Raw genomic sequence first — 20,361 nt, forward strand, 5'->3', positions numbered from 1 at the left:
TTTACCTCACTGAGCCTCTCAGTCTGAGAGGAGAGCTCTCCTCCACCTTGGTTGTAGAAACATCTACTTCTTATATCCGTTAGCGCAGCTAGCACCAGATTCTAATAACAATAGCGCCGGTACCGGTGCGCCCTCTCTCTCTCTCCCTCGCTCGCTCTCTCGCTCCCACGCTCGCACTTTGGCTGTGAGCTGCGGGCGTCTGATAAGCCAACATCCCCCACTTTCATCACTTACAGCACCTATGTCAAAAATCGGCCCTGCCAGTACATACAGTGACAAACCTCTAATTTCTGATGATCTCACAGATGACAAAGACATCCATAGACAACGCTGCAAACTGTATGCCCAGGCAAACATATTAATGCGGAAGATTCACAAGTGCTCTGTAGATGACAAGGTATCACTTTTTAAAGCTTTCTGTACACCATTGTACACGGCTCACCTGTGGAGTAACTACAAGGCTAGAAGCATGCAAAAACTAAAAGTTGCATACAATGATGGTTTACGGTTGCTGCTGAGGCAGTGCCAGCCAGCTGTTTGTTAACTTGGGGGTACCTACTTGTCAAGCCCTTTTAAGAAAGTTAATGTACAAATTCATGTGTCGCCTAGAAGACTCGGACAATCATGTTATCTCGATTTTAATTAACCCTCTGAAGAGTTCTACCTGGTTCTCTTCCATGATTTGGAGACATTGGCGCAATAGCCTATACAGACAGTGAGCATGTGTGGCTAGCTGTCATTGGACTGATTTTATGTTTGTATCTGTTTTGTGTTTAGCTTTTTATCTTATTTATTGATGTGTGTTTTGTCTTTTTGTATGTGATATGGACCTTGAGTCTGGAATAAAGATTGGAAATGTCTCAAGATTTAGCAAAAATACACCTTTATTGAACATAAAGTAACATAAATACTACAAATCCACATAACAAACAATCAAAAACGAAAAAGGGTTGCCACTTATTATTATTTTAAGTAAAAAACAAAATGTAAAAAAAATAATAAAAATAACTAATGTTGTTGCTGCATTAAGACCCTCTGTAACCTCACTGATCAAACCCCCTCCCGCCCCCGCTTAGATCAGTGATCCAGGACCCCCTGCTGAGTCGGCGGAGGAGGCGTGACGGGGTGGTGTCGGCGGAGTTTGAGAGCCGCAGCCGCATCGTGCTGACGGTGCTGTGGATCGCCGTCACGCTGCTCATCGCCACCTTCGTCCCCGACATCAGCAAAGTGATCAGCGTCATCGGGGGGGTCAGCGCCTTCTTCATCTTCATCTTCCCAGGTAACACTCTGGCTACAGGTTCATGTTCTCTCTGACGTGGTTCAGCCCGTAAACCCTGTGCTGTGTTTGGACAGGACTCTGCCTGATGTTCGCCATGCAGTCTGAGCCGGTGTCCTTTAAAACCAGGTGAGAACAAACTTCATCTAAATGTTAATGTACTGCAAATAAACGTCTGGGTGATAATCCAAAGAATGAAAGTAGGTAAATAAATTAGGTATTTTCAGAAAGTTCACTGTTGAAGCAACCTCTAATATGTATGACACAAAGTGTTTGTGTTGGTGGCTCTCAGGATGCTGATGTCTTTCAGTCAGTTCAGTCTGCACGTTCTTCAACATGAGGCATGACACTATGACGCATTCAGAACAAAACACTGACACTCACATGGCAAACACACGTTTATGATATTTGCACATTTTGCTCAGCAGAATAATCTCCACATGTAAGCACAACTTTTATTTTGAAATGCAATCATCAGAAGTAAAAAGCTAAACGCTATCAGCAGACTACATGACGGTCACATGACCATCCACATCCATTAAGCTAAAGCGGCTAATGCTCAGTGTGAAAACTTCAGACATTCACCAGCGGTATTTTTTCTGATGTATTGTATGTCATAGAATAAAACACGAGTTAACCACAGACCTTATTTATCTTACCAACATCTTATTCAACATGTTTTTGATATTGAAACAAGGGAGTTTTTAAGGAAGTGCTGAACTCATTCCTGCACCACTCTGAGTCCCTGTAATGACCCAATGACCTCTAGCATGTTTCCCTCCATAAAATTGAAAGTTATTTTCGACTACTGTGAGGCTCCACAAACGACTAGATCATCAATAGACATTCGGTACTCTTGTGTTCTCTTTTGTAAAATTGTAATAAACAATGCAACAAATAGGGCTTACCTGTGAAGAGGTGAGAGCACATGGGGGGGGGGGTTCTCTTGCAAGCTCTTTTAACTTTTACACCTGGCTTATCGTAGCAATTCAGACCACCAGTTGAGTCAAAGATCATGTTCCTTCTAGAGTCACAACTCACATTCCAACGCCCGTATTACCAATCCAGATATTAAAAAACACATTTGGCAGTATGTTTATGGTCAGGAACTCTTTTGGTTGCAGGGGGGTAAAAAAGAATATGCTCAATGTTGCATAATGTCATAGACGTCCCAACCATACTTTTCTTTATATTTGTTCAGTATCAATGTAATCTAGTGGTAGTTGTTAACGTGTACGAGTGAACCACAGACTTTGAACACCCTGAGATCTACAGAGGAGATGATGCATGGTTATTTACTGATTGATCTGAGAGGTGCTTGTAGCATTAGCCTCAGTTCTTATGTGTCTCCTTGTATCCCCCACCCCCAGAGTGTTCTTCACAGGGTGGGGAGGGGTGACCCTGCTCTGTGGAGCCTTCGTCTTCGGACAGAGCACCACCATCGCCGTCATGCAGGTCCTGGGTAGGATCTGAGAGTCCTTCAGTGAGGACCGGCCACCCTGGACCTCTGATATGGCCCCTGAACTATCAAGAGGCCCCTCAAAAACGTGCTACTCATGGCCTTATAATGGACTTAACCAGAAAACGCCCGTCGAGGTACGTTGTTTTCCTTTGGGTTTGTTGTTCTTCGTTGCATCCCGACAAAGGCCTCGCCTGCCTCTCGCCATGCGGAGATGATCTAATTGAAAAACCCAGGTGTTGCTGCAGGTTATTGTTATTTTTTGCATATTTTATTGAATATTCAACCTACCTATTTTCAGAAAACACTTACATATGTCTATGGATGAGATGAAGAGCTTTATAAAGACTTGTCGGTTTCTTGAACACCATATGAGACAAATACTTAATTATCAGGAATGTAACATCAAACGATTAGACCATTATTCCAAAATAAAATGAAAACTGGAAAGCTATACCATATGTGCAGTAAACCAGAATATGTGATTGTGAATATTTAATATTTCCTTTTGTTTAACACCAGAGTTGACAGAGGTTGCTTAAGCGAAAATATTTTTGATGTTTCTGTAAATTTGGATGCCACTGTGTAAATAAGTCTTTTTATGTAAAAAAAGAAAAGAGTTCTGGTATTTGAAGAATGGTAACCTGATGTTATAAAGTAGACAACTTTAAGTAAATATTGAAAAATAATAGATAATAAAATACAATAATTTTTATATGAAACCATTCATTGAATGTGTCTTTTTTTTGGCTGTTTTAGTATACTTGTAGAAAAAAAGAATCTGGATGGAAATAATAAAACATTGGATGTCTTTCTGCCAGATAACTTCACAAATGGCCTGCAAATTATGATTATTAGGTTTGTTGTTTTCTTACTAAATGTATTAGCTCCGCCATAGCTTTAGTTTTAGTTTTGTTTGACAGCAGGCTAAGATAAGATGGACCTTTTTTAATAATCTCCATAGGTAAATTCTCGTGTCAAGGCAGAAACAGGATTGCTGCCAAATAGAGAAGAATGGTCAAAGGATCTTGACAACTTGCCACCAATCACTGTTACTGATGTTGGCCCCTCTTTGGTGTTTGAAGTTAGCCCCTAACTTCTATTGCTTATCTTTCTTACAGTGCAGACGCTTTTCTGCTTGCTCCTGCCTCTGCTTACTTTTTATGCTGATTTTCCTACTCTTATTCTCTGAAAACTTCGAGCAGCGGCTCCTGGACATTAACTTATCACTGGGACAGTTCATCTTCGTAAATAGACGGAGGTTTTCAGCCATATTTCAACATTTTTACTACGACCTCAGTCTTACAGTAGCGTGGCCTAGCAACAGCTAAAGCCTAGTAGGCTACTGCATGCTATTTAGCTTAAGCTAGTTGGTAGAAAAATGCCTCCGTTCTCTACAGATGACTTCCACAAACTTATACAGAAGATAGCTGTGTTGGAAATGAAAATGCAACGGTTGGAAGTTAACGTGGAAGTGAATGGACTATGTCGTGGGAATGACACCACTTTACCAGTGTTGCAAAATAATGGAGAAGGGTATGCTAACTCACAGCTAGTTAGCAGCTACAAGGATTCCAAGGAACAGGAGGGCTGTGTACTGGGTAATAAATCTACAAGTGGTAGTCCTCCCTGGAACTCTCTGGGTGCAAAGCCTAAGAGTAAATCATTTCCATGGGATTTGGGAGGACGGATAACAGGCAGAGCCCAGCGCTCTGAAATCTGTGATGCGACCGGCTGGCCTGCATTGTTATCACACAGGAAGAGCGCCTCTTCAACCCCTATTCATACTAGGAAACAGCAGTGGACAGCTGCTAAAGGGAGAATTACAAAAAATCCTCCTAAACTACCAAGTGTGCCAATCCAGAACAGATACGCTCCGCTGACCGAGAGCCGGAGATCTCTTTCTGATGACCTGGATAACCCGTCCTCTTCACACAGCAGGGTAAGGACCAATAGCTACTCCAAAAGTAAAAGGCTAGAGGGAAAGCTAACGACTGGGCCTGAAACTCTGATTGTGGGTGACTCTGCTGTAAGAGATGTAAAAGGTATGTGTAATAAGAACAACACCAAAGTACTCTGTTTTCCTAAGGATACAGTCTCTGACTTGGCTGAGAAGATCCTGCATATTGGGGCTGAACATCCGACTGTGAAGAATGTGGTTCTGCACATTGGAACAAATGATGTTGTGAAACAAGAGTCAGAAGTGCTGAAAGAAGACTTTAAATGTTTGTTGGAAACTGCCAGCTCTCTAAATGCAGAGGTGTTCATCAGTGGCCCTCGACCGCCAGTCAGAAGAGGAGTGGAGAGATTCAGCAGATTGTTTGCACTGAACACCTGGCTTTCAACTGTCTGTACTGACCATTCTGTCCATTTTATTGACAATTTAAACTTTTTCTGGGACCGCAGACATCTTTTCAAGGCAAATGGAGTTTGCCTGAACAAGTCAGGAGTGAAATTGTTTATCTCTACCATATTCAAATCTGTTCCCTCTGCCAAGGACAAGCGGCAAGAGGAATCAAAACAGGAGAAAGAGACAACACATCGCTCAGAAAACCTTGAAGAATTATCACTGCACCCGCCTGAGGAATGTTCTGATTATGGGAGACCTATGAGACACATGGAGGAGTCTCCACTGCCCGTACCCCCCCCCCCCCCCCCCCCCTGTCAACGCCCCCTGTCAACGCCTTTGAGGATACTCCGTTCACCCTTTCACCCTCGCCCACCCTCCTGGAGATCGTTGAACACATGAAGGAGATACAGAGGGTTGGCACCGATTCCTTCCTGGAGTTCAAAGACCAAACTAAGGCGATACGCAGGGCCGGCAGCATTGTCCTTTACCCCCGCACCTCAACGACCCCACCAAAATCACTGCAGCGACGCGCACATCTCCCCCGTCTTCAGCCGCGCCTACGTCAACCACCTCCCCCCCTGGCAGCATGTCCTTTACCCCCCGCACCATCTCCCCCGTTCCTGATAAGGATGTGTGTGTACAAAACGCAACAAACTCTTACATGATATCTGCTGGGTCCAGCTCAAGGGCGTATTGGCACCCTCAAACTCTTTCCAGGACATGCCGGGGCCCTGCTGCCTGTAGCTTTTGCGATATCTGTGTTGATAGGTAATAGATTAAGAGTGAATCATTTTAGAAACAGAAGCGCTCAAACGTTTGTGTGAGTTTATCTAATTTAGCAGTGATTCCATGTCAGCCACAGCTTGTTACAAAAAACCTGACTGATAGTGTGTTTAACAAACTTAAACTAGCTTTATTAAATGTCAGGTCTTTGGAAGGAAAAACATTTTTAATGTTATGGTTCTATCCACCATTGCTATATATAAATAAACATTGATTGATTGATTAATCAATGATTTATGACTGAGCACAATCTCGATTTATGTGTTTAACGGAAACATGGATTGAACAAATAACAGTGCAGCTGTTCTTATCGAATCAACCCCTCCCAACTTTAGTTTTATGAGTCAGGAAAGAATGCATAAGAAAGGGGGTGGAGTTGATTCTGTTCAATGATTCCCTTCAATGCAGGAAGACATCGTATGGGAACTTTGCTTCTTTTGAATATGTGGCCCTTCAGCTGAAATGCTCCTCTCGAGCTCTGTTCCTAAATATCTATAGACCACCCACATACTGTGCAAGCTTTTTTGATGTCTTTACTGAACTGCTGTCTATAGTGTGTATTGACTTTGACCGTCTAGTCATTGTTGGTGATTTTAACATCCATGTTGACAACCCCCAGGACAGAGGGGCTAAAGAACTGTTCTGTGTTCTTGATAGCTATGGACTGACTCAGCATGTGACGGAGCCCACGCACAATAAGGGGCACACTCTGGACTTAATGATCTCAAAGGGTCTGAATATCTCTAAGGTTGTGGTGACTGATGTTGCACTCTCTGACCATTCCTGTGTTTTCTTTGAGAGCTTTATTTCTGTTCACACAAATGTTCAAAAAGAGGTAACCACAAAGCGATATTTAACTGAAAATACTAGGGAAATGTTTACTCAGATTACTCAATTATGAACCATCCAGATCTCTCAGGTCTTCAGGGACTGGTCAGCTTTCTGTCCCCAGAGTCAGAACTAAACATGGTAAAGCAGCGTTCAGTTATTATGCTCCAAATATCTGGAACAAACTCCCAGAAACCTGCAGGTCCGCTGCAACTCTTATTACTTTTAAATCTGTAATACTTTTAAGGCTGAAGACTTTTCTTTTTGTCGCTGCTTTTAATTGAACTATTCACATCTTAGACTGCACTGTAACTTTTATCCATGTATTTTTTCTTTTAATGTTTTAAATTTAAACTTAATTAATTTCTCCATGACATTTATGAGAGGGACTGCTGGAAAGTAGGATATTTGGGATATCCATCGTAGCCAGGGTTTACGAAAAATAGTGTTTTGGTAACACGGGGTGTTCAGGTAACACTTAAAGACTTTGTTATGGAACGCAAAGCAGAGTAGGGGGCTAGTACACCCTCCTGAGGGTCCGATTGTGGATGTCATGCGAGCATAACATGGTGAAAACAATCAGTCTAAATTAACAATCGGGACGGAAATGTTCGGATTTCCAAAGGGAGGTTCTGTGAATAAATAAAAAATCAAGAACCGAAATAATTGAACTATTCATATCTTAGACTGCACTGTAACTTTTATCTTTTAATGTTTATTTTATTAGCTTTTCTTTTTAATGACTGATTTTAAATGCCATTTTCTTAATGTCTTTCATTTTTTGTTTTTCTTTTAATGTTTCTTTTATTATCTTTTACTGTTTTTAAATGCCTTTGTCTGAATGTCTTTCATTTTTGTAAAGCACCTTGAATTGCCTGGTGCTGAAAGGGGCTATATAAATAAACGTGCCTTGCCTTGCCTACACCGGTCAGCATTTTCTACATTGTACACATGTATAATTTACAAACATATGGGTACATACAATAATTCGGTCAAACGTAAGATGTTATGTTAACTGTGCTAACATAACGGTGGCTTATCATGCATATTTAATCTACCAATAGATTTATATTTACTGCGATAACTTGGTATAGTTCATTCCCTGTGTAGCCTGTCTTGTTACTGCAGTTCAGCAATTATTTTTGACACTTGCAGTAAACGGTCAGCAGATGGCTGACACCAAAGCCCTTTAGCGTCCTCTGCTAATGTTGGCTACGTCCCACTCATTACGTGTGTCTGAAACAAATCAAATCGTGCATGCTGTCTTTTCTAAAGTATACTTCACTTTTGACACTTACCGTAAATGTGGACCCACTACAGACTTGATGTGATTAGCATTAGGGTGGATTTGGAACACACTGTAACTATGAAAAATAAACTGAAAGTGCCCCTTTAATTAAAATGTATCACATCTTGCTCTGTTGGGTTGAGATCAAGTACACCAGATTGTTTCTTGTTTATTCCATTTGAATTCTTATCAAACCGTTAAGTGAACAATTGTGTATTCAGGATTGTTTTATTGATGAGACTACAATCTGCCAGAATCGTTCCAAACAAACACCAAAACAAGTCATCGCCAGGATTCAAAATAAAAGCCACACAGTTTTATATTTTTATAGTTTATTGAATTGCATCACTCTACATCATCTAGAATTTCAACAATATATTCTTTAAAGACCAAATATAATACTTGCATCCCTGCGTTAAGTCTCTACACTTAAGAGAAAGCTGTATTTTTTACTGAAACATACATTAAGAATTAATATTTCATTAAACATTGCCATAAAAGTGAATGTTCATTCTTGTATGCCATTTTTCTAGTCATATATTTTTATATAATAGGTTTTAGTCTCTGTCTCCTTCAAAGGAATACTAGAAAAGGAAAAGGTAAGAAATGCACAAAACCCATTGAAGAGTAGCATGGCCTAATACTACAGCAAAGAACTTACTGGACATTCAGTTGACATGCACTCAGTTGAAGGATAGAAAAGAACACAGCCATAGAAAGAAAGAGTCGTAGCACTGATCCGTTTCCTGATTGGCTCATGAGGTAAACCTGGTGACACGCTTCCTCTAATGTTTCATCTCTTGTTGCCAGGAAACATTCAAAGCAAGGCCTGTTTCAATAACACAACTCTTTCATTGTATGGCGAAGCACAGGTTGCACTGAGGAGTATTAAGGATAGAAAATAACAGGTTGCACAGTCTGAGGGACATTCAGGAATGTATCAATAGGAAACATTATTGGCATTTCTGACAGTTCACTCACTATCTACCTCACATACACAACCCAGCCGCGTGGGCGCAATGTACAGGAAAAGAAACCCTCGCTAAGAGCATGTGGGCTGCATTCAGCTGAGCACTCGAGTACTGTAAAACTATGGCTATCAGTATTAGTAGGTCACTGACATGTAAACATCAATCCATGCAATATGGCTTTATGTTTCTATTCGTAATACGGCAGCTCCTTCTTGGACACAAACAAGATTTGGAACGAGTTATTTATTTATTTATTTTTTTCAGAAGTGAACGATTAAAGGTACCCTGTGGAGCTTTTCTTGTAAACTAACTTGCTCTGTCATTAGCTTAGCTGCAGATTTAAGATTCCTGTCCATTAAAGCCCATTGGCTGTTTCCCAAGAAGCTGACATTAACTCATTAAGAACTGGGGTAGAACTTGATCTACTGTTTACACAATTTAGGAGATTTAAAGGAAGGCTTTTTATTACTCTGATCTTTCAATGCGTGAGAATATGGTGTTATAAAAGCAGCAATTAATGAGTGAAATGTTAAAGTCACCAAAAATAGGTCTATCCTCAAAATATTCAAAGCCTTGCAACTTTGACAATCAGTATTTTAGTGCTGTCGCTAACTTCCCCTTACACGAGCCCAAACAGTAGTTGTCCTTGGTGCAGATTAAAAAGTGTTCGACCTTCGAAGTCACTTAAAGAATCGCTAACTGAGCTCCACAGGGTGGATCCAGGGTGATCCTGATGCAGAGATGCTGCATTCTGCACCAACTGCAGAGGGCAGGGAGAGAGGGTGGCACGGACAACTGGTATCCTGAGATGGGATGTAATGCAAGATGCTATATGGATTCCTGCTGCTGGGAAGGGTTTAGAATAAGAGAATACATTGGTCTTTTTTTAAATAATAGCCAAATAAATGTCAAAAATGTAGTGTCCAACATGTATTCATCTCATTTAGGCATTTCTTTAGTTAATGAAGAAGTACAAAAAGGAATATGTTTAAAGTAACATTTTCATAATTATGATTTAGCTGCAGGTTGTTTCTGGTTCTTTACGTAGCTGGATGTTAAACCAATGCTAGTTTCTCTTTGGCTAACTTGCAGCTAGTCTAATGCTAATTGACAGAGCAGCTTTATTTTGATGTCCAACGCCATGAACGCATTTCATTTCTTTTAAATCTAGTTTTATAAACCTTAATGGTCTAAATCTGGGTTTGCAGCACAGTCGTGTGAAATCAACAGCGAGACAGTAGCTACTACTGGCTAAACCTCCACAGGGTTCTTTTAACACGGACACTGAGATTAGTACAGACATTTCACAAATAAAGCAGCAAACCCTCTGCATGCCTGTTCTAAAAGCCTACTGTAATACATATGTTCGTTACAGCATATGTAATAATATTCAACACTTCCACATTCCACACGGTCCTGCCCCGCTCATGCAGCCCAGTGCGGTGCTAGATGGTTCATCAGTGTCAGTGTAGGAGGACCACACTCACTGGACCAGCCAGGCAGAGAGCAGCCTGGCTGTCAATCACATGTGAAAATAGAGATCAATAGTGAGGTGGATGGAAAGATGGCATCTTTTTGACAAACTAGAGCAATAAAGGAGTGATTCATCAACACAGCTTTAACCAGATAAAGTAATGCTCTATATCTTGAAATACTCTCATCATTCTCTATAATATATATCTTTAAATCACAATATTCACTCATTCTTACATTGTGCTTTCTGAGTGAGAGTCTGATTGTATTACAGTGGTGGTATTGGGGGGAGGTCAGGTCAGGGGGATGGAGTCCGGGTATCTTTGACCTGAAATGAACCTCAGCTCTTGGTCAAGGGGAATGGATGAGATGTGTGCCTAAGATAACAGTTGGGTCAAGAACACGGTAATGGCCGAAGACAGAAAATGTAGCGAACATTAGAATCGATTATTTGGTTTGTTTAGCTCATTATATTTGAACGAAAGGTTTTCTTCACCAGATTTGTTTTGTGCATCGTTTGCATTGACGTTTGTAGGAATTGTTGACCTTCAATATTACATTAGAATAGTATCCTTACGATGGCTTCTTGATGGGGGTCTTTATGTTTAAGAGACCCAGTCGATATGGATTCTAATGTCTGCCATGTCCTCTTTATATGTATTGATGTACTCTCTCTTATAGTTGGGGTTAATGGTGGCACTACCTGTGACGGCCGTTGTTCGAGATGCTGAGGTGGTTGATCTATAAGCTACGGTATGCTAAGTGAAGTCAAGGTCATTTTTTCCCAGTGATGTTTTTAGCTGAGGAAGTTTCAATATAATGCAATGGAGAATGTGTAACACTATGTCAATGCAACACAACTTTGGGGTTGTGTAATCTGATGCTAAAGAGCATTTCCCTGCTTACTGGGAGTTTTTGGAGTTTCACACCAAAAAGACTATTTTGAAAACCCTAAAGAGCTCCCGGAACATGTGTTAATGTTTAAGGCTTCATATTTAATGTCATTCAGATGGGTTTAAGTTTTTGATGGTAGGTATTCAGATTCAAACACAATGGTACGAGAATCCGCAGTGCTTCGAAGGCAACTGCCACTTTCACTAAGGAATACAATTTGCACCATAGCACTAATAGATTTCAATAAATACAAATATAATAATCATAGAACCACATTTTCATCATGTACAATCTCTACTTACGAAGCTAATATAAGTTACCCATCGCACATTTAGACAAAGAATACATCAACAGACGGCAGAAATGAAACAAACTGTATGGAGAACAGTGAGGTGCTGCCTTTGTCTCTCTACTTAGTTTTGTCTGTCTCAAGGTAGCAGCAGATTCTTGTCTAAGTCACACATGATCCCTAGACAGTAACACACTTGTATCCCACCTCTTAAATGTCAGTGCTCAGAGGGTCAACCCCAAAGTGAAATAAAAGGTACATGAAGAAACATAACTCGCCCAATACTATAAATGTTTCTCTCGTGTCTGTCAATCAGAACCATCTACATATCCAAATATTTGTGAAGACGACATCTTTTCATAATTCAGGATGTCACCATCTAATGAACTGATAACTGATGTCTGGCTTAGCAGAGATTTGGTTTGTGTTGCTCATTAAAACCATGTGCTTTGTTAACACAGGGTGATAAGTTAAAGACATTACTCCCACTGCAGCCATTCTATGTAAATATACTCGGGGTGCAGATGCTTAACAAGCTCACGCAACAAATGAAGTTGATCTGAAAGTAAGTAGGCCTTAAGTTACAACCGTAACGAATTCTTCTTTTTACAAAACAATGCTATGCAAATAATAATATAGCTTTTGGCTTTATAATCTAACATTGGTGCTTTCTCCACACACTGACAGTATGTGGTATGTATGGGTATTGCATCTATAATCAAATTGTTTGAATAAAGTTGTATCAAGTTATTACTCGTGATGTTGATGATTGTAGAATGACTGATGTGAGAATAATGTCCAAAGCATTTGGTCAGATACAAAATGTAATTATCAGAACACTTTGTATGGCAGCGAATGTGGAATGAGCAGCTACTATGAAATAAGGGCTAATTAAGGTGATCTACCTGCGGTCGACCCTAGCAGGGGAAAGAAAGCCACATTCCAGAATGCACTACCCCAAAACAGTTCTGCTACGTGGAAAACTCTACGCCAGGGTCCATGCTACATGACACGCCACTTTACAATGGCTCCAAGCTACCTGAAACATGACACAATCCAATATCTCCAATATAACTATGGTGAGATGCAAACGCATTAGTCATCTCACGTTGATGCACTGCAGTTGACCCCATACGTTTGCACTGTGTAAACATGTACTTACAAAAAGAGTGGAGGAATGTGAGGGTTGAAAGACGAGGGGGTTTAGGGGGTGTTAGAGTGGGTAAAACGCAGGGAGGGGAGAAGGTTTGAGGGTCGGAGGGGGAGTTCAGGAGGAGGTGGGGAGCGTCCAGGAGTGGCGGCGTGTAGTTGAATATCTTCCTGCTCAGTCCCTGTTCACACTGCACCAGGCGGCTGCGAACAGAGAGGGGAGAGAGAGACAGAACATAAAATGAAGTCCAGAGGGAAGGACAGATCATATCGAATGGAAAAATGTGGCGAGGCAGCGAAAGAAAGGGGTGGGGAGGGGAGCTTGACAAGAATGAAGTACTAATGGCAGTGTTCCAGGCATCACCTCAGGTCACTGCCTCGGAGAATGGACGAAGGCCAGAGTCTGGCGTTTAAATGGTGCCAGGTCGCTTTAATTGCTTCAAATGCCTCTTGGCATCAAGTGATTACAATTACAAAGTCAGCCTATTGGCTACACACAAATCTCTCTTTAGGACTATGAGAAGACCTTCTTATCTTTCAGTTCTGGTCTGGAATGGTGTAGTTGAACAGTACTTACTTTCTATTCAATTGTGTGTCATTGTTTTCTATTCAGTGCTGCAATGTGGAGAAGTTGTTACAAGTCTAAGTTTTTAATCAAGAAATATGAAGTTTGATGGCTGATTTTCTTGGCTTTATTTACCTATTTTTTGATTTTTAACAAACTAAACAGTTAATCATCAATACAAATAATAATTGAAAGACATTTCTTCCACAGGTAATGTATTCCCAATGACAAGTAAAAGTTGTTGCACATTTTTTTAAATCGGCTAAAGCAACTAAACCACTAAGCTAAGCTAAATGCAGCTAACGTTACGTGGCAACGCTTAGCAGACTCATTTAACCGCTTGTTAGCAACTGCTTTTTTTAAAAGCATAAAAGGTTCAACATTTTTAGACCAAAACATGAACATCTCTTGAGTTTTTATTAACAACAGACCTCATTTGAGGCATCTCAAATAAAGGTTAGGGAAACATTGACTTCAAGACGAGGGTGCCAGCAGCTAAAACATGGGACTCATTCCTGCACAATTCTATAGGAGTGCTCCTTTGACTGATGATCAAAATAAACTTCAGTCTACTGTGTAGTGTTTCACACTGACCTGGCACGGCTACAGAGGACACAGTCTCCGGCTGGCACAGTGTGTCCACCTTCACATGCTGGAAGGCTTTGTTGGGGGCCGACTGGAGGTGCCTGGAAGCAGAAGGGAGGGTTAGAGAGCACACGGACGGACGCACGCACGCACGCACGCACGCAGGCACGCACGCACACACAACACATATGTGCACACGCACTTGCCACTTATAAAAGCACGCAAGCACACATGGCCTCAAACCGCTTAGCACGGCCCTTAGCCTTTACTGTAAGAGCTGCAATATGAATGGTGTTGAATGGAGGCTGTGAGCAGTGGAGCAGAAGCTCAGACCCGCAGGCAGCTACATCAGCAGCCTCTCCTCATGCCCAGCACCGTCACTAAATCATGAAGACCTGACGCAACTCAAGTGCTTCAGCAACTCCGGAGTGAGTGAACGTCTGGAGAAAGCTAATTAAATGTGGTTGGAGGAATTTCTCCAACGGGGCAGATGACAGTAATGGAGGAAAAGTGAGCGCTCTCTTCATTTGGTAATCAATGAAATCAATGGCATCCTGCACTCCGACAAACTTCCAGAGGAGTGCTGACTTGCAGACTTTTCAGAAAGAAATGAATGTCCTCGTTCAGTAATGACTCACTTGGCAGCAATGGGCCTTCATCTGCACTTACAGATGTTTTATTGTGCCTGTTGATTTGATCACTGCTGCATTGACGCTTTTACTTTCAAGCCTTATATATATATATAAATCAAATCAAACTTAAAATGGAAATAATATTACATAGTACATAAAGCCAAAGGTAATTGAAAACTCACCTCTTCCACTCCTCCTCTCCATCCCAGAACTCGTAGACGACGAAGGATAAACCGTCCGGCAGACGCACCGCAGTCACACTGAGGGGGAGGCAGAGAAGAATGGCATTGAGTGGATCATGGAGGAGAAAATGTGGCATGGAAAGTGATGGGTGAGAAAAAGAGTTATGACAGAATGGTGAGTGGATCACGGAGGGAGGAAGAGGAGGGAAGAAGAGATGCAGGTATGAAGAAGAAAAGGGGGAACAAGGAGTAATAGAGAAAAAAGATGGAGAGAAAATGACATTTGATTGAAATGAAAAACAAATAGCTGGTGAAGTGTTTCCTCTTCCAGCACAGCATTGATGGGAGGGAGATTGCATCCCATCTTTAAAATGAAAGTTGCAATGTTACAACAGAACAATGAGTGACCAGGTCAGTGTGCATGGGGGGAGTTGGACGTTAATGGCCATTTTTATATAAGGCACTTTAAAGGGCCCATTTTGCTGTAATGACTAAGGTTTATTTTGCCTCAAGAAGAACATTAATGTGTTGGAAATAAGCCACAGGGGTGCTTTTTCCATGTTTACTTGATATTGTCACACAGCTTTCCACTCCACGCCCCCTAATATAGGCCTTTTGTTGCCTTTTTTATTTGGGGCAGGAGATCTCTAGGGCAGTGGTTCCCAAACTTGTTGTGCCCAAGGCACACCAAAGGACAAGTACACATCTCAAGGCACACCTATTGTGCAAAATAGCCCTTATAACACGTGTTATCACTCATATCATGTAAAATATCTGTAAATGTGCATAATTATTTACTAATGCCAAATAAAATGTGACAAAGACAACTATATTACTCATGAAATATTTATTAACGAAATATTTCAGAAATTAATTTGAAACGTTATCAAATTAGGCTTCATCAAAGCAGCAACACACTCATTTAAACCAGACAGGTCACACAATAAAAAACGAGGCAAAGGAAATTCAGCACAGAGAACTGTCAATGCAAGGAAGCTGCATTGTCCATGGACCTGAACTACAAATGATAAATGTAACATTTCAGCAATCAGCATTGAAACATGTGCTATTGTAAATATTTTGCCGATTTACAAATTAGTGAGATACATGTGCATGTCGGGGCGCACAGATTTTTGTAATCCTTGGTGGCACTGAGGAGAGGGCCACTCGCAAGTCCTGTTCAACAGAGAGCCGTGACCTCCTGTTGTTCTTCATGTAAATCAGAGTAGAGAACGCCAACTCCAGAGATGGGGTCGTTACTAATTTTTTTTAATATATTACATATTACTTTAAAAAAAAAAAGTAATATATTACACTACTTTGTTACTATCTACATAAAGTAACTCGTTACTTTACTCGCCGAGCACGTACGAACTGCGCATGCGTGAGTGGCAATAACTCTCCTTACCAGCAGGCGGAGGTAATGTGTATTTGTCGTTCAAAACAGGCAACAAGCGGAAGACAGAGAAGAAGAACAGACCACTACGTGATATAAACAAACAACAAATAGCGTGTGCGTTAGCTTCACCTTAGCATGTGTTCTTTGCAGGTGTTTGTTGAGGTTTGACGTGGTGTTCCCAGCAGTGGATAACAGCTTCTGGCCTGGACACAGTTTGCACCTCACTGTCACATTCCTGTCTATTCTTCGGACGAACTCAAAATAATGGGCATACCTCCACCCCTCGAAAGTTATCGCTGACTCAGCCATGTTTATGCAGCACTGCACGTGGAGATGTGGACGCGCAAGTCGCGCAGATTACGTACATATAAACCTACAAAGTACTGATATAGTAAATTAAATAATTATTTTTGTGTAGTTGTATATTGCAATAATAACAACGTATAGTTGTCACAAAATCCCACGGCACACCCGGACTTGACCCGGACTTGCCGCGGCACACCGTTTGGGAACCATTAGGGCAGTGTTTCTCAAACTTTTTCATACTAAGGACCACTTAACCAATAAAAAAACACTCGCGGACCACCTAACTCCACAAATATCCAAAAACACATCGTTTTTTACAAATCGCCTGAAAATGGTACAAACAAGTGGCCACATGTGTGATGAAGGTATTTAACTGGGCTATATTATGCAATCGAAAGTGAAACTTAAGCTCTCTCCATTGCGGAGATATTCCCGCGATAGTGCGGAAAACTTTAATTAATTAATTAATTTCAAATGTGAAATGTTACCAATATACTCACGGACCACTAGGGGGCGCTCATGGACCACCGGTGGTCCGCGGACCACACTTTGAGAATCACTGCACTAGGGGATAGCAGGGTAACAGCATATGCCAAATAAAGGTAGTTTACATCACCTGGAAAATTGGCAACCTGAAGAATAAATTGAGATTGTTTTGGTTAGGAACCTATTCAAATTACAACGTTTTCGTATGCCTAATTATATTGTTGCAACAATTTTGATACAATTTGTTGAAGAATAGTTCAAGAATAGTGGAACATTTTCAATGTTCTGTGGAACATTTTATTTAAAAGGTCACCTATTATGCAAAATTCACTTTTTCACGTCTTTTATACTTAAACATGTGTCCTGCAGGGACGTGAACAGACGTTTTGGGGGGCGGGTGCTCAAGTGAGAAAAAGGGCACTTCCCATAATCATTTAAAAAAAAAAAAACGTTAAATATAGTTGCACATCTCTGACTTACTGACCAATTTATTTTAATACCCTCACACTCACATAATTGTTTAATACTCAGCAGAATTCTACTAAATTAGATACACATTTTACTGTATTCACTTTAAGTGTCTCCCGTTAAGTACAGTACATTAGCCTGTATGCCCATGATATATTGTCTTAGCTAAACCTTGAGCTAACTTATCCATTAGCTAGTAGTCTACATTAGTTAACTATATTTGTTATTGTCTTTTAGCTAATTAGCTGTAAACTCGAGGCACTGGCAGTTTAGTAATTTGTTCATCTCCAGTCACCTTCAAAATAAGCCAAGAAAAGCCGGCATAACATGAGACTGTAAAGTGGGAGGTGCTGCTACCTGTCTGTCTGAAGGGACTGCCAATGTGCGCGAGACGTGGAGGGAGGGAGGGCTACGGAACTTCACAGTTTAATCTCCCGACCTGATATTTTGTATTCAATCAATATATTTTTGGAAAGGGAAACGGTGCCTGGTCCCCTCTGTGTAAAGAGATCCTAAAAGTTTGAGGAACAAAGATTCTCTCACTTTTTTTCCTGATCCATTTACAGTATATAAAAACCTGTCTGAAAATGGGCTGATCAGATTTTGGCCACTTTATGATGTCATAACGATTTTTTGGCTTGTGTAACCATTAGCCAATAACCAACCAAGGTAACCCCCCCCCCACCGTATCACCTGAATCTCCTCCTAGAGCACCATTGTGTTATTTGTAACCAAATATCTCTCAGTGGGGCGTGGGGAGGGGCTCCTTATTTTCATCTAAAGTAACAGACAGAGAATCAGCACTTTGGAAGCAGGGCTGAAACAGAGGGGATTATGGGTAATGCTGCAATGATCTGTTTGGTGTTTCAGACAAACACTTCAGAGACATGTTTGTTTATATCCTATAAGATATTGATGAAAAACAGTATAATAGGGGACCTTTAAGACACAAAAACATTACGGAAAACGGTTGTAAAATTGATGCCTTGGACTTCATGCATTTTCTTTTCGGAAATTGAACAGAAACCCCTATTCTATCATTAAATGTAGTAATACATCATCTGATTGCCCTCCGTCTCCATGTTGTAGTTATAGTGATGTTTTAATTATCCTACATATTACAACAGATCATTGTTTAAAGTGAGGTCAAGTAAAAGGAAAAAGTGGGAAATGGCTAGTACAGTATGGAACCAAGACTGGGTTCTAGTGACATTACTAATTTTACATTATGTCTTTAAGGTGACGCTTTTATGCAAAGCAACTTACATCAACTCCAATATCATAGAAATGCATAGGGATACATTGGCTTAAGTATCTTGCCCAATGACACTTGGACATACTGACTGCAGGGGGTGGGGATCAAACCACTGACCCTTTGATTGGTAATCCCAATCCTGTTCCATTGTCTAAGAATTGAATATCAGAATATTTAATATTTTATGAAGTCTTTCCAAAAGTCTATACATTTAATACCAGTTTACCGTTATCTACTTACACTCTGTGAATCTATTGTAAGAAGATGATTGTCAAAGAGTGTTTGACAAGACCCAACCACAAATTTAGAGACCCGCACCAATGCAGTGCCATCCCATTTTCACCTGTGCACGGTCCAGTATTTGCACTAGCCTGTTTGCTAAATGACTTGGACTCTGACTCGACTCCGACTCTCCCTAGGTGACTCTGACTCGACTCCGACTCTCCCTAGGTGACTCGGACTTGGACTCCGACTCTCCCTAGGTGACTCGGACTTGGACTCGAAAAGTGGGGACTCGAGAGTGACTTGGACTCTTGAATTGGTGACTTGACTACAACACTGATGTGAGCAGATCTCCAGCCTTGACTCCTCCAGGCCAAGTGGTTAAGGCCAGGCAAAGGGTGTTTTTCATGAACTCATACATTTTGATATTTTAGCATTTTTTCCACCTTTTAACGTAGAAAATGCACATTTAGTTTTTTAATTTGCTAAATGTGTCTATCTACATGTGTAGATATATCTTTAATTCACCAAAGAAAAGCTTTTTTACCCTATTCTTGCAAAATGTGCAGAATGTCACATTATATATCTTTAAAGGCGGTTTTCTAGAAATTTGTTTTTTTTATACTTTAAGCCTCCAGTTAAATAGCTCTCTATAGTTTACATTTTTTTTTTAACTGAGAGCATAGTTTACATGGGGGCAGACCCAGGACCAGGTGGAAAAACAGTTCCATTTTTTTTTAAATAGCTGTAGGGAGGGACATTACCGACTGTATGATACCGCTTCTTTGCCTTTCTTTGTATTTTTTTGCATCTAACGACTGGATTGGATATTTTGTTCTGAGGAGAGCATAGGCAGTTCTTCCCTGAACCTGAGGAGGGCACTGGGGGTCAGACTGCTGCTCTCCGGTAGCTCAGTTGCCTTTAAAAGAAATAACTTAAGTTGGGTGAGCTCTGCACGGGGGACATGATGGTAGATTGAGGTGTTCCTGAATGTAATCACACACTCAGCCGTAAAGATAATGAGCAAGGGGAGGCAGAGACAACATAAACTGCATATATTACACTTAGTATGTGCAAGATTAAATGAGCAAATGAGAAGAGAGAAAGAAAAGATATGCTCTGAAACACAAGAGAGAAAGAAGGAAACAGCACACAGGAGGGAACGTCTATTCGCGGTTAATGAGCAGGCTTCCTCTTCCTCATGAATTATTCACGTCAGCTACCTTTAAGCATTGTGCTGCCACCACATTCACTGATAAAGGAAGAGTACACATGTACAAACAAGCGAGTGAAAAAGCGAATGGTAAAAACAAACAGCACACCAGATTTACGGCAGTGTTTCTTCCGAAGGCCCCCCTCCACCTGAGTGTGCTATCTTTCAACTCAGCCGAATCATTAAATGCTCTCTGTTCCCCTAGAGCCAAGGGTGAAGTATGTGTGACGAAGCATAACCTTTTATCAGTAAGGAACCAGACCTTGAAAATGCTTGATAGTGTGCAGA

The 20,361-nt window shown here is 40.9% G+C and overlaps 2 protein-coding genes across 3 annotated transcripts in view; one reads left to right on the forward strand and one right to left on the reverse strand.

Moving 5' to 3' along the window:
• The window catches only part of slc38a8a (solute carrier family 38 member 8a), an 84,175-nt gene extending 81,346 nt beyond the window's left edge, over window positions 1–2,829 (forward strand). Inside the window, exons 8-10 of the mRNA XM_034085880.1 lie at window positions 1,077–1,279; window positions 1,354–1,405; window positions 2,647–2,829. Coding sequence (XP_033941771.1) covers window positions 1,077–1,279; window positions 1,354–1,405; window positions 2,647–2,749 — 358 coding nt within the window. The 3' untranslated portion in view covers window positions 2,750–2,829. The remainder of the gene's footprint in view (window positions 1–1,076; window positions 1,280–1,353; window positions 1,406–2,646) is intronic.
• Window positions 2,830–8,331: 5,502 nt separating this feature from the next.
• The window catches only part of necab2 (N-terminal EF-hand calcium binding protein 2), a 201,264-nt gene continuing 189,234 nt past the window's right edge, over window positions 8,332–20,361 (reverse strand). For both annotated transcript variants that reach the window (XM_034085676.1, XM_034085675.1), the window contains 3 exons: window positions 14,725–14,802; window positions 13,920–14,011; window positions 8,332–12,964 (listed from right to left, as the gene is read on the reverse strand). In XM_034085676.1, the coding sequence (XP_033941567.1) occupies window positions 12,936–12,964; window positions 13,920–14,011; window positions 14,725–14,802 (199 nt within the window). In that variant the 3' untranslated portion in view covers window positions 8,332–12,935. The remainder of the gene's footprint in view (window positions 12,965–13,919; window positions 14,012–14,724; window positions 14,803–20,361) is intronic.

This window comes from Pseudochaenichthys georgianus, chromosome 6 (genome assembly GCF_902827115.2).
Source record: "Pseudochaenichthys georgianus chromosome 6, fPseGeo1.2, whole genome shotgun sequence".
Classification (NCBI taxonomy): domain Eukaryota; kingdom Metazoa; phylum Chordata; class Actinopteri; order Perciformes; family Channichthyidae; genus Pseudochaenichthys; species Pseudochaenichthys georgianus.